Source organism: Dipodomys ordii, unplaced genomic scaffold, assembly GCF_000151885.1.
Source record: "Dipodomys ordii isolate 6190 unplaced genomic scaffold, Dord_2.0 Scaffold30, whole genome shotgun sequence".
Classification (NCBI taxonomy): domain Eukaryota; kingdom Metazoa; phylum Chordata; class Mammalia; order Rodentia; family Heteromyidae; genus Dipodomys; species Dipodomys ordii.
Genome location: NW_012267246.1, coordinates 2,758,046 through 2,772,200, shown reverse-complemented (window position 1 = coordinate 2,772,200; position 14,155 = coordinate 2,758,046). Strand labels below are relative to the sequence as shown.

Here is a 14,155-nt window from a genome sequence, read left to right as displayed (position 1 = left end):
CACTGGTTGGGAGAGGCTCAGATGAATTGTATCCCCTACAGACAGGCAAGACCTGAGGTCACTGGAGAGGAGAGAAAACCCTTTTCTTCTGCACCCTTGGGAGAAAAGAGCCTCCGGTGCCTTCAGAGCCTTTGAAGAGCGTTTTCCTGCAAGAGCGAGGAGTAAGAGATGAGGGACCACCCTGAAAGACACCCCCCCCCATGCCAGGCCTGAAAGAAGAGTTCTTTCCTTGGGAAATAGAAGGAAGTGTATCAGCCGTTAAGGAGAAGTTGGAAGAATCCCTGGGGTTGCTAGTGTTTTCTCTCCAGCTCTAATGGCATGCCATGCAGATGCAGGCAGGGACAGAGGCAAAGGCCGCGCAGGTGCAGGGTGCTGGAGCGCCTGCTTTTTCTCAGCAATCTTCTTCTAGCCATGTGGTATTTTCTTCCAGCGTATTAGGCTTCAATATTTCATTCCAGTGTTCCCCTCTCTCCCTTTGTCCCCAAGTCCTTTCCTCCATTCCAGGGGGAAAAAGGTGGGGGAAAGGGGGGCTACATCTGATAGTAACCTAAAACTTCCTTGATCCCTTAAAGTGAGTTATTAATTAACAGAACCTAAATTACTGGTTGGTAGACAGATGTAAATCTAATTCTTTTAAACTGCCCAGCAACTCAGAGAAGCGGCTGGAAGTCCACCAGAGAAACCAGTTAGGCTTTGTGCCAATGGTCAGGTCTGAAGAGAAGTTTGGGAGCGGGAGGAGAAGTTGCTAGTTTGTGGATTCCACACTAGGTTGGAGGGAGGGGCAGCGGATGCGGGAGGCGCCGGGAGCCACCAGCAGCAGCAGCAGCGGCGGCGGCGGCAGCGGCGGTGGCGGCAGCGGCGGCAGCAGCAGGCCAAAGCAGGGGCTGCAGACAGCCTAGCAGCTCACTCTAGGGTCATAGCTCAACTGCACTAAAGATCAGGCTTCCGTTACCACAGTTGCCTGGCCTACAAGGTACGGTTGTTTACTTTCCTGTCCTTTTGTTCAGCTAAAACTAAAGCTGATGTCAGAGAGCTTGGGGAAAGGGCTGGGAAAGGGCTGGCGTGTCCAGCCAGGCAGGCAGGCAGGCACTTCAGGTACTGGGCTCAAAGTCCACGCCTTGGTGGCTGACTACATACAACACATCTTTAGGCCTTAGGAGCTAAAAACCGCTGCTTCTCGATCCTTAAGGTTTGCCGTTTGTGTGTCTCTTTACTCTGTGATAGTCTCCTTCCCCAAATAATTTTGTTGATCTCAAGAAATGCTTTGAAATGGGCAGAAACTGTCCCTGCCTACAGTTTTTCTACACAGGTCCACAGCGACCAAGCATGGCCTTTGCTGATAACCACCACTGCTGTGGCTTCCTCTGGATCGCATCTTCCAGTCTAACCACCTGCTTTTCTTCTTCTGCACACACATTAAATTAGCATAATAAGCGGCCATTGTGCCCAGTGACACGCATAGGTTCTTTACATTTAAAGAAGAGAAAAAAATACTTAGGAGGTTCTTTGGATTGCTCATAGAGTTGTGTAGTGTGTGCCCTGTACATACAAATGAAGAAAACTCTAACATGAGGGCTTCTCATAGTTGGAGGGTTTGGGATATTTTCGGGGGGGGGGGAGAATAGACATAATAGAATTGGAATTAGGGCTCAATTTTTATGCAAAGATTCGTATCATTCCAGAGCAAATATGATCTGCAAATAAACTTTAACAGGTAACAAACATGGAGACAGTATGAAACTACCCTGAAAGCCTGCAGAGGTCTTGGGTTTAAAAAGCTCATGGGTAAGTTCTCTCTCATTCCCTGCAGGGAAACCTAAGTTTTCTCTTTACCTGGTTCCAATGCTGTAGCATGGACAGAGAACTAAATAGATTGAGTTCCTACCTAAATCAGTGGCCAATTTGATGTTTGTCTCTGCTTAATGGCCATCAGCCTAGTACAAACACACCGTACGAGTCCTGGTCCAAAAGACAGAGCCAGTGGGTATCGTCTGGAAGATCCGAGCCTGGAAACTGTGTGCAGAAGTGGTAGAGCCATGCCAGGCAGAGGCACCCAGGGGAGTACAGGGCACAGAGGCAGGCATCCGGGGACAATAGGCCCTCAGCAAAGGGCTGAAATGTGTGCGCCTGCAGTCCTGTCAGCCTGTGAGCAAAGGGATGCCCTCCCAAAGAAACTTCTATCCTTTCTCTCAAGGGGAAAAATAATCTGAGAACTTTATAAAACCTTTCTGGGCCCAGAAGTGTCTAAGTTAGTGAATGGATATTTTAAATTCAGACAAAGAAATCTGAAAATGTATTGGTGCATAATAATGCTGTCCAAAAACACAAAAGAGAGAGAGAGAAGGAAAGAGAAAGAGAGAGAGGTGGGAGGGGGGGAGAGAGATCTTGCCATTCTAGAAACTTTCTGAAGTTGAGCAAATCAGGAATATTCTGAACTGAGTTGAAAGCTAAGGGCTGAATTCCTCTGGATAAATTGACTTCCTGTGCTAAGTAGGTTTAGGGGAACGCCTCACCCCCCTCTGAGAATCAGCATTCTCTACTGGCATACCCCCAGAATGGAGGGAATGAACTCTCCCATGTGTGTATTTCCGGATAGTCCACACATGCATAATGAAGTATTCATTTACTCAGTAGTGCACATGAAGTGCGAGTACCCTTGCAAGGTCGTTGAGAGAGTGCATGATGTCCCTCTCCTAAACTTACTTGGAAAATTCACGCATCTGAATTCAGGCACAAAAATGGTCTGAGATATAAAGAATTAGGACACATGCTCTGGGTGGAGGGAGGGGAATCATCGTTACTCTTCAGCCTTAATGCGGGTAGGGTCTCTCTCCAGAGGATAAAATAAAGTTGTTACCCCCAAATCTCCAGAAATACATTCAAAAGCAAATGAATTGTATCTGGGATGTTAAGACTGGGGGAAAGGGCAATGAAAATGCATTCATGATGCAAATAGAGAGGACCAGAGCTCCTCAACACAGAAAACGCCTATTAATCATTTGTTACCTCTGGAAAGGGAGGCAGGAAGCCACGTGCCTGGCTACTCAGGAGGCTGAGAAATGATGATCCTGGTTCAAAGCCAGCCCAGGCAGGAAAGTCCACAACACACATCTCTAATTAACCACCAAAAACCCAGAAGTGGAGCTGTGGCTCAAAAAGTAGAGCAACACCAGCCTGAGAGAAAAAATAAAAAGCCAGGCAAGGGTGCAAAGCCCTGAGATCAAGTCCCAGTATAGGTGCATTTGCGCACGCACACATACACACACACACACACACACACACACACACACACACACACACAGGAGGGATAATAGGAGGGAATGAGCTACAAGAACACAGCGCTATTAAAGAACTGGTCCCACTCCTGGGGTGGATGAAGGACAGGATTCTGGGTGAATAAAGGAACTCTTCCGTACGTGAGGTGGCGGGAAATGCTGGTGATCATGTGGTGTGCAGGAGGGTTTATGGGGTCACTCTCCTCTAGCCAGGAATCATGTCCACCATGGCTTGGAAGGTGTCACTCCTGGAGAGACAGTTTACATCCTGTGATCCTGAAGAGGGACTTCTCTGCAGGAGAGCCCTGAGTACTTTCCTGTGATGACCCGTAAACCCACTAAATCCCCTCTGGGGGAAAGCAGGGGCCAAGAGGAGTACTTGGTGTTTTTTAAGCATGGTTCAAAGCATGTACTGTTGGGTTAACAGGGACAGTTTGAGGTGCCTTTTGTTCTTCTCTGAAGTGTTAAAAAGGTAAACAAGAGTGACTTTTTCTCTGGTTGTTGCTGCAGTATTTAGAAGTACAACCAGTCTGGTGTAATCCTAGCTACTCAGGGAACTGAGATCTGAGTATCATGATTTGAAGCTAGCCAGTGCAGACAAATCTGTAAAACTCTCATCTCCAATTAACTGCCAAAATGCTGGAAGTCAAGCTGAAGCTCAAGTGGTAGCATGACAGCCTTGAGCAAAAAAGCCAAAGAAGAATGCAAAGGTTCTGGGTTCTAATCCCAGAGCCAACACACACACAGTGATGGGGGGGAGTGGGTATCAGGCCTCAGCCCCATCTCCCCTGGGCCCTGGGGAGACTGCTGACCTTCCCCACTCCCACTTCTCCCCAGGGAGAAGTAAGTTTTCACCAACACTGGGAGTTCTGTCTTCTCCCCTAAACAAAACAAGGCTCCTTTACTGGAGCTGGCTTTGTATCCTCCAGAAAGCGGTGCCTGTCCAGAGCGAGGTGCTGCCTGTCACCTGACCCTGCCCCTGGGGGGGGGGGGTGCTGCCCGTGGCTTTGGGCTGCATTCCTGGAATTCCTCTCCCTGCCACAACCCACACCACCCTCCTCCCTGAGCTGAGCGGAGGTCACCAGACGGCTGCGCCCAGTCTGAAGAGGTGGAGTAGCAAACAGCAAGTTAAGGAGACAGGTAAACTGAGGGACAGTTGTGACTCCTCGAAACGATCATGCTTGTTTCTTAGGGAGAGCTCCTCCATCAATCTGTGCTTCAAAACAGACGAAAACCGAAAAACTAAAACTGCATGAAGAAAGTACGCCTCAGATAAGGATTGCTTTAAGATTAGGGCAGGAAATAATGAAAAGGGAAGAAATTAAAGAGGTGGAACACAAGAGGCTTTTGCAAGCCGGTGGGTTGTTTTTGTTTTTTTTGAGATGCAGAGTGTTGAGGTTTGGAGGCTGAACTACCAGGAAGTGGCCTGTGGCCCAATGTGGCACTGAACTTGCTGTTTCCTCATCAATAACGTATATTATTAATTAATAATTACTAACAATTATTGACACAAGGTTGGTGGGAGCATGAGGCGGGGAAGCTTTCAGCAGAAATCTTAGAGTGGGAAGCCCCTGAGTCTGGAGGTACATGTAGGTACACGCACGTGTGTTTCAAGCATACTCAAGTGTGTGTACATGTGTGTATGTGTTTGCGTTCAGGTGACCCTCAGGATAGTGACATTCGTAAGGAGAAGGAGTTTCTCAGGGCATCTGGCAAAAGTTGTTGGGGATCTGACTACCATTGCTGTGCTGGAGCCAGGCTCTGTAGCTCATTCTATAATCCCAGCTACTCAGGAGGCTGAAACCCGAAGATCAGGGTTCAAAGTCATCCTGGGCAGAAAAGTCCACCAGCTTCTATAACTAACCAGGGAAAATAATCTAAGACAATCAAACAAAAAAAACCCCACTGAAACAGAACATGGTTCAAGTGGTAGAGTACCTAAATGCATACATGCAGAGCAAGAGCAAGAGATCCTGAGTTCAAGCCCCAGTACTGGCATTAAAATATAAATTAAAAAAAAAAAAAGACAAGCAGGGGGAAGAAAGCATTAACCACTGACTAGGGCAAAATGCCTTAGAAATCATTGCTCAGAAAACGCAGCAGGTGGCAGCATGCCAGGCGCCCCTACATGAGGGCTTCTGGGAACAGGGAGCTCAGTAATAACCAACACACAGCATTGTTGTTGTCCGTGAGAAGCCCCAAAGATCCGGGGCCTTCACTCTGCGCCCCACAACTTCTTTGTATGTGTCTTGGCTGGCGGTTTCTTGCCTCTCTGAACATCAGTTTTCGTCTCGTGGAGCTGTAATAATTAAGGACGCTGGGAGTATGCACAACAGTGTGAGGCAGGAAGTGAACATCCACAAGACTTCAACCGTTGGCTATGTAGGGTGAAAGATGGTGTGATCCAACTGATCTCTTTCTTGTCTATCAAGCAGGGCTGTGAAGGATACTGGCATGAACCTGTTGTCCGGGCCATGCGGGAAATGGAGACTGGGAAGATGGCAATGTCCATCCAGCCCTGGTGGACACATCTGCCTGGCTCCCCCTCTTTGGAGGTAGCTTAATGCCACATGCATACCTGTGCTCTGAGCTGTGGCAAGTAGCCTAGAGTAAACAGATGGCAGGGAGGGATTAGGTGCACACCTGTGTAGGAAGCAAGACCCCTATCGGAAAGCAGCCAGCAAAAAACAGGGCTAGAGGCATGGCTCGGCTGCATCATACCACTGTAACATGTGTGAGCTTTACCCAATCCCGAGGTTCACCTAACCCTGAGGGCTGTGGCAGAATCCTAGCTTGTTGCTGCTTGATTAGGAGCACGTAGGAGTATGGTAAGGCTTGAGATCATGTATGAACTAAGGGAAGTGCCAATTTCTATTGCCAAAATAGCAGAATAAATCTAGGGAGGAGGGTAAGAATGGCTTCCGTGTTCAGGATCCTGAAAGACACCAGGCAGGAGTCTAATAGCTAGTCCTGTGTCCCCTCGTTCCTTTGATCCTCACCTTCTGTTTGATTTCCACAGCAGTCTGGAGAGGGGACAGCTAGCATGTGCCAGGCCTATTTGTTTCTTGTCCACTTTTTGTTTCCCTTGAAGTAGAAAAGAGAAAATAAAGAAGTAAGTGCAAGGTATGAACTGCACTTTTTTTAGGTTAAAATTAAATTCCAGGGAGATCTAATCATTTCTGACAGAGCTTCCTGAGCCAAAAATAAGTCGAGAGCTCATTTAAAGACCATCAAGCTGAATCTGTCACTTGGTCCACATTTCCCCTCTGGCGGAGCTAAGGTCACGTCCTGTGCACACATGCCATTCTGCCAGTGGCTGAAGCCTGTCATTTGTTTCTCTTTCCAGAGAGCGGCTGAGACAACCTCAAAGTCTGGAGGAAAATGGCTTCTTGTGGAATATAAAATCTACCTCCTGCTACATGGTTTTCTCTTCCTAACGCCTGATAACTGAGCACACAGATCTTCAGAAAGTCAACTGATCAAATCCCTCATCATGCATCAACTGTTCAGACTTGTCTTGGGACAAAAAGATCTCTCCCGAGCTGGAGACCTCTTCTCCTTAGATGACTCTGAGATCGAAGACAGCCTGACAGAAGCTTTGGAGCAGATTAAGATAATTAGCTCATCTCCAGTAAGTACTCTAGTTTATAGACAAGATCTCTAAAGTAATGCAGGCTCGTACTAGAGGCTTGGATACCACCCGGGGTGGGGAGGACGCGATGGTTCCAGGGGAGAGGGAGTACCAGTGATAGTCATTCACTGCTCTGTGGTTCAATTGGTGTCTAAGAAGAAGCATCTAGTTGCTGGAACAATAGATTTCATGGAGCAATGCTGCACTTGTTCCATGTGCACTGTGTTCCATGGCTCTGGATGGCTCAGATACTTACCTCCCCCAAAGACAGACACTCAAAAGGATGCAATCTTTTCTCCTGGCTCTGATATCTGGTTCTATGTGAACAGCCTCAGTCTACTGCCCCAATGCCAGAGGCTTTGTGAAGAAGTGCTTAAGGCATGGGTCAGTGAGATCATTAACTTTCGGACCCAGGTAAATATAAATCCACTCTTCTATAAGAAAGTGAGAATGTACAAGAGAATCAAATGATGACAGCGCATGTGAAATACCAGGGTGTGAAACCCCACTTGAGCAACTAGCACACCCTTTACAAATAATCAGAACTGTAAGACAGGTCCTGTGTGGGGTAGGGGTGCTGGTGAGGGGTGTGGGTATCTGGAGAGGGTGAAGGAGGGAGAAGATGGTCAATGTGCTTTACATACATGTGTGAAAATGGAAAAATATTATATTTGTTGAGATTGTATTAGGAAGGGAGTAAGGAAATGAGGGAAGGTAACAGGTACCTTGTATGTTATATAGATGTATCAACATGAAGCCCCATTCTACAACTAATGGGTGCTAATAAAAATGCAAAAAAGAAAAAAGAACAGAAAAAGCATCCAGGGAGTTGCTGGCCTAGCAGGCAGGTGTGCCGCCATGTGCCTTCCTGTGGGGACCAGAACTCTTGAGATGGCAGCCCCAAGTGACGGTCTCACAAATGGATTGGGTGAGCGTTTCATTTACACCCTTAAAATGACGTGGTGAGTGGCAGTAACAAACTCGAGGTCAAAGCTGGCCTGCCAAGATCCACGGGGCATCAGTATCTGGGGCAGTGTGTGCTGGAGGCTGAATAATGCAGGAGGCAGGATGGGCCTTCCTGCTGTGCAGGTAATGTGAGACCCGGACAACATCTCCTGGGCACCAACAGTATGGTTACCAGGGCTTGGTGATGCAGACTGAGTTGTCTCTCAGGTTGTCTACCTCTTCTTTGCTCCATCCTCCACCCTCTGTTCCCCCATTTTATTCAACTCACCCAATTTTTTTTTATCAGTCATGGGGCTTGAACTCTGGGCCTGGGCACTGTCCCTCAGCTCTTCAGCTCAAGCTTAGCTCTCTACCACCTGAGCCATAGCACCACTTCCAGCTTTTTCTGCTTATGTGATGCTGAGGAATCAAACCCAGGGCCTCAGGCAAGCAAGGCAAACACTTTACCACTGAGCCACCTTCCCAGCCCCAACTCACCCATTATTAATCACAGGGGTGAACAGACCATTTTAAACCCTCCTCTAGGCCTTCCATCCTTCCTTTCTCCTCCTCGTCTGGATTCTACATCCCAACATCATCTTCCAAAGGGTGGACGTGGGGCGTGCCGTGTGGTTGGATGTTGAGCTTCTCAATTGTGTTTGGACCCTTGGTGAGCTTCTCCCTCCTTCAGAGACATAGGACACCCAGCCTCCAGGCAACGTGGGCAGCTCGGCCAGCCCAGGCCACAGACACAAAGCATGGCATAAAGCCTGGCACTGGTGACTATGTTCATGCTCCATGGCTCTCTTCCACGTTCTGGTAGAGAGCTGGTGTCAGGGCATCTGGGCAGCCTGACAGTGTCTGGCTTGCTGGCAGATGCTTCCCCACTGAGCAATGAGGTCATATCCCAAATGTTCGTCCCTTCCCAGGTATTGCCTCTCATAGCAATGGCCTGTCCACATTTTCTTCTCCAGAACATTCATCAACTTAGGGTGACTCAACTCAACAAGCGTTCCTGGTACTTTTCCACTTTGCGGGGTGATGCTACCATTTCCAACAACCCAATTATGACCTTTAAAGAGCAAGATAATCCATCGAGGCATGATTAAAGCTAACAAATTTATTTACACTGTTTACACCAGAAAGGGGGCCTGTGGCTACCTTGTCCGGGGCTGGATACCCAGAACCAAGAGCAGCCTCGACCACCAAGCCTCCAAGCCTCCAATGGGCAGCCCTGATCCCCTGACCTTTATTAGTTGGTCTGCAAACCTCCAATTAGTCTGTCAGTCTGCAAACCTCCAGCCCCAGACCTCCAAAGCTGCAAAACTCCAAGCCTCCAAAGGGGAAGGCTTTTGCCTTTCTTCCTTTCCTCCTCCTCTGCAGGCCTCTCCACTCTCCTCTGGCCTGCCCTGCTCTGCTCCGGGAGGCCTCTCCACAGGCCTTTCTAGAGGAGGCCCCGAATGACCTCCAGAGGAGACCCCGAATGACCTCCCGAGGAGGCCTGCCCTGCCCTCCACAGGCTGCCCTGCTCTGCTCCGGCAGGCTTTCCTCTCCTGCTGTCTCTCCCTCCACTCCTACTCCTCCCCTCGTCGCTCTCCCTCCCTCCCACAGCACTCCTGTCTCCTCCAGTCCCTCAGGACTTGGAAAGCGCAGCCCTCATATAGGCTAGGCCCCTCCCCTTTTCGGCGGCATGCCCCTCCCTCCTGTGGCATGCCCCTCCCCTCCGGTGGCACGCCCCGTGGGGCAGTGACGTCAGCCTCTCCATGTCCCGCCCCCTCCAGCATGCCGGGCCACGGGTCACTCTGATTGTCGGCCCCCCCCACCCCCCGCTGGTTATTACATAACCTCCCGAGGAGGCCCCAAACGGCCTCCCGAAGAGGCCTGCCCTGCTCTGCTCTGGTAGGCGCCTCTTGCCTGCTCTCCCTTCCTGTTGTCTCTCTCTCCACTCCGTCTCTCCACTCTCTATTCTCCATCACTCCATCCTCCTCCCCCAGGAGTAAGGGTTTCATCGGCCTAATGGTTTTGTCAACTGTCATTCTTGCTCCTCCCCCAAGCTGCTCACTGTCCAATCACTTCTTGACAGCTCGCCACGTGAGGCTCGAAGCCCCACCCCCTCCAGTAACAGGCTCCGCCCCCTTTCCGTGGCATGCCCCCACCTCCAGCGGCATGCCCCTCCCCTTTCAACGGCATGGCACGCCCTTCCGCCCTGTGGGGCGGTGACGTCAGCCTCTCGATGCGCCGTCCTCTCCAGCAGGCCGGGCCTCCGGGCCAGGCTGATTCTTGGGGCCCCCTGGTTATTACACCCCTCTTCTCTAGAAATAACATGGCTGGATAGGCCATGTTTATCTTCGCAAGTGAAAAGATGGCAGAGCAGCTCAAGCTAACACGACTCATCCGGGTCCCGAGGACTGTCTCCACCAGAGGCCTGCGGCAGTTCCGGGCCACAGCCTCCAGGCTCCCGGGCTGCTTTGTCTCTGGCAAACTCAGGACTGAGGGCAGGTGAGCTGTCAGCGGCGTCTGTGGGCTGTGTGGGCTGCAGGCCTGCTCACCGGGCGGCCGGCGGGGGAGCTGCCCAGGGATCCCCAGTGACCGTCCGTGTGAACAGGGACCCCTCAAGTGACCGTCCCATGTGAACAGGGACCCCCCAGTGATCACCCCATGTGAACAGGGACTCACCAGTGATGATCTGTGTGAATAGGGAACCCCTAGTTACTGTCCCATGTAAACAGGGACCCCCCAGTCTTTGTCCTGTGTGAACGGGGACCCCCCCCAGTGATACTCTGTGTGAACAGGGATCCCCCAGTGATCACCCTGTGTGAACAGGGATCCCCCAGTGATCACCCCATGTGAACAGGGATTCCCCCAGTGATCATCCCATGTGAACAGGGATGCCCCGGAGACCATGCATGTGAATAGGGACCCCCCAGTGGTTGACTATGTGAACAGGGACCCCCAGTGAACTTCCCATGTAAACAAGGACCCCCCAGTGATCACCCTGTGTGAACAGGGAGCCCCCAGTGTTGGCCCCAGGTGAACAAGGATCCCCCAGTGATCACCCCATGTGAACAGGGACCCCTCCCCAGTAATCATCTCGTGTGAACAAGGATTCCCCCAGTGATCACCCCATGTGAACAGGGACCCCCCCCATTGATCATCTCGTGTGAACAGAGATTACCCCAGTGATCTTCCCGTGTGAACAAGGATCCCCAAGTGTTCATCCCATGTGAGCAGGGATCCTCCAGTGATCACCCCGTGTGAACAGAGGCCCCCAGTGACCATCCCCTGTGAACGGGGATCCCCAGTGATTGTCTGGTGTGAACAGGGACCCCCCAGTAATCATCCCATGTGAACAGGGACCCCCAATCATCACCCTGTATGAACAGGGATCCCCCAGTGATTACCCCATGTGAACAGGGATCCCCCACTGATCATCCCAGTGACAAGTCTGTGCAGCTTCTCTTTCATTCATTTCTATCACACATCTCTTTTTTTTTTTTTTTTGTTAGTCCTGGGCCTTGAACTCAGGGGCTAAGCCTCTCTGTGCTCAAGGCTATTGCTCTACCTCTTGAGCCACAGTGTCACTTTCGGCTTTTTCTGAGTAGTTTAGTGGAAATAAGAGCCTCACAGACTTTCCTGCCTGGGCTGGCTTTAAACCTTGATCCTCAGATCTTAGCCTCCTCCATAGCTGCGATGACAGGCACAAGCCACTGGCCCCTAGCTCACTTTCCCTTCTAATGGTTATCCATAACCATGGAAGCAGAGGAAACATGGTAACTTCCAATTGACATGTACTAAGCTTAAGGTAAGGCTGTCTGCAGCCTCTTCTCTCCCTTTTCAGGTTGACCCACAAGGCCCCTGTGGCTCGCCTCCCGTTAGCTGCCCATGACCTTCCTTGGGGGGGGCGGGGCGCTGGACATTGGATTTCCTTACTGGATGTCTCCTAAGGACCTGGGCCCCAGTAACCAATTTCTCTGCAGGAGCTTGGACCTGCCCTCGTGGCAAATACTCACTGTGCCAGAGCTCATGCGGATGAGGCTGGAGTGGGGTTTGATACTTTTTCTCTGCCCTTCATTTTCTTGTTCCTCCCCCACCTCAATTAGTTTATTGTTGTTTTAATGGTGAAATACAGTGGGGTTGCCTATACATACATCAGCTAGTAAGTATATTGTCTATTGCATAGTGTCATCTGATCCCTCCCCTCCCCTATTCCCTCCCTCCACCTACAGATGGCATAGTTCACTCTCCTCATGGCCAGTGCAGCCATGCCGTCCACTGCTGCACTTCTTCACCGTCTCTGCTCTAATTCCCTGCCCTGCCCCCTACCATGTGTTTGTGAATACACCTTATGTAAAGTCATCCACAAATGGAAAAAAAATGGAGAAAAAAGCCCTTTGTTTCCCTATCTTTGGGGTTCATCTCTGTATGTGTATTATTTTATATACAGCTGAAAAGGTGCTTGCATCTTTGTGATTCTCTCCAAAGATAATCTTCTTTTGGTTTCATTGTATGTGAGTATGGAATTCTGTGTAATTGTTCATATCCCAGTGCATTTTAGATGTAACTTCCACATATCAGGGAGATATGCCTTAGATCTCTCTGGGCTTGGCTTACCTCAGTTAATATGATTTGTTCAAGATCCATTCATGTCCCTGAAAATGACATTATTTTATTCTTTCTAATATCTGTGTAAAATTCCATTGTATATAGGTAACACATTGTTTGGATCCACTCATCTTTATGGCATCTGTGTGTTTCCATATTGTGGCTATTGTGAACAGTGCAGCAACAAACATGGGTGTGCAGGTGTCCTTATCATATCCTGGCTCATGATGGTCAGGTAGATGCCCAAGACTAGTATGTCTGGGTTGTAGGGAAGGTCTGTGTTTAGTTTTTTGAGGAACCTCCAGACTGCTGTTCAGAGTGGTTGTGTTAGTTTACATTCCCACCAGCAGTGCAGTAGGGTTCCTTTTCCCCCCACATCCTTGCCAATTCACAGTTTTAGCCAATCTAACTGGGGTGACGTGGAATCTCAGAGTTATTTTGATTTGCATTTCCTTTATGTCCAGGTATGGTGAGCATTTCCTCAGGTGTTCCTTCGCCATTCTTCCCTCTTCTTCTGAGGAGTCTCTCCTTAGCTCCCTTGCCCATTTAGTGTCTCGTTTATTAGGTTTGGGAGGGTTAGTTTCTTGAGCTCCTTGTGTATATTTAATATTAGGCCTTTGTCTGATGTATTGCTGGTAAAGATCTTCTGCCAGTCTGTTGACTATGTCCTTAGCTGTGCAGAAACTTTTTATTTTGATGTAGTCTCACTTGTTGAGTCTCTCTCCAGTCTGCTATGCCCCCTGAGACTCTGTTCAGGAAGTTCCTGCCTATGCCCATAAGTTCTCATGTCTTTCCTACTCTCTCTTGCAGCAGTTTCAGATTTTTGGGTATGATGTTGAGGTCTTTGATCCACTTTGAACTGATATTAGTATGTGGTAACAAGCAGGGATCCACTTTTAGTTTTCTGCATATGGCTACCCACTGTATGTTGTTGGTTCCTTTGTCAAATATCAGATGGCTGTTTATATCTGGTTTTATTTCTGGGTCTTCTAATCTGTTCCATTGATCTTCAGGTCTATTTTTGTGACAATATTAAGCTGTTTTTGTTATTATGGCTCTGTAGTAGATTTTGAAATCTGGTATTGTGATACCACCTGCATTGCTTTTTTTTTTTTTTTTTGCCTAGAATTGCCTTGGCTATTCTAGGTCTTTTGTTGTTCCATATGAATTTTTGGATTGTTTTCTCTATCTCAGTAAAAACTGTCATTGGGATTTTGATGGGAAGTGCATTGAATTTGTATATCATTTTTGGCAGTATGGCCATTTTCACAATATTGATTCTACCTGTCCATGAACATGGAAGGTCTTTCCATTTCCTGGTGTTCTCATTGGAATTGTATAGTTTCCGCTATAAAGATCGTTTACATCTTTGGTTAGGTTGATTCCTAAGAATTTTTTTGAGGCTATTGCAAATGGAACTGTTGTTCTGCCTTAATTTTCTTTTGGTAAAGGGCCCCTCTTGATGGGGTCTTCACCAAGACTCACTAGCATTGGCAGATTGCTGCCTTGCCTGCCAGGGGAGGGAGGGACAAAGATTGCTAATCTAAGCTAGTCCATCAGAATTTATCCCGAGTAATCACAAGTGGGAAGCCAGCAGAGACGACTTCCCAGGAGAATTGTGGTGGCCAAAAGAGGGAGTCGTCTGTCTGTCACCCACGCTGCCTTGCCCACAGAGCAACGGCCAAGCATGTCGGCATTTCCT

At 49.0% G+C, this 14,155-nt stretch overlaps 1 protein-coding gene across 1 annotated transcript in view; it reads left to right on the top strand.

Annotated features, from left to right (window-relative positions):
• Positions 1 to 918: 918 nt before the first annotated feature.
• Positions 919 to 14,155, top strand: part of Veph1 (ventricular zone expressed PH domain-containing 1) — a 117,681-nt gene continuing 104,444 nt past the window's right edge. Inside the window, exons 1-2 of the mRNA XM_013016183.1 lie at positions 919 to 973; positions 6,622 to 6,906. Of these exons, the coding sequence (XP_012871637.1) occupies positions 6,769 to 6,906 (138 nt within the window). The 5' untranslated portion in view covers positions 919 to 973; positions 6,622 to 6,768. The remainder of the gene's footprint in view (positions 974 to 6,621; positions 6,907 to 14,155) is intronic.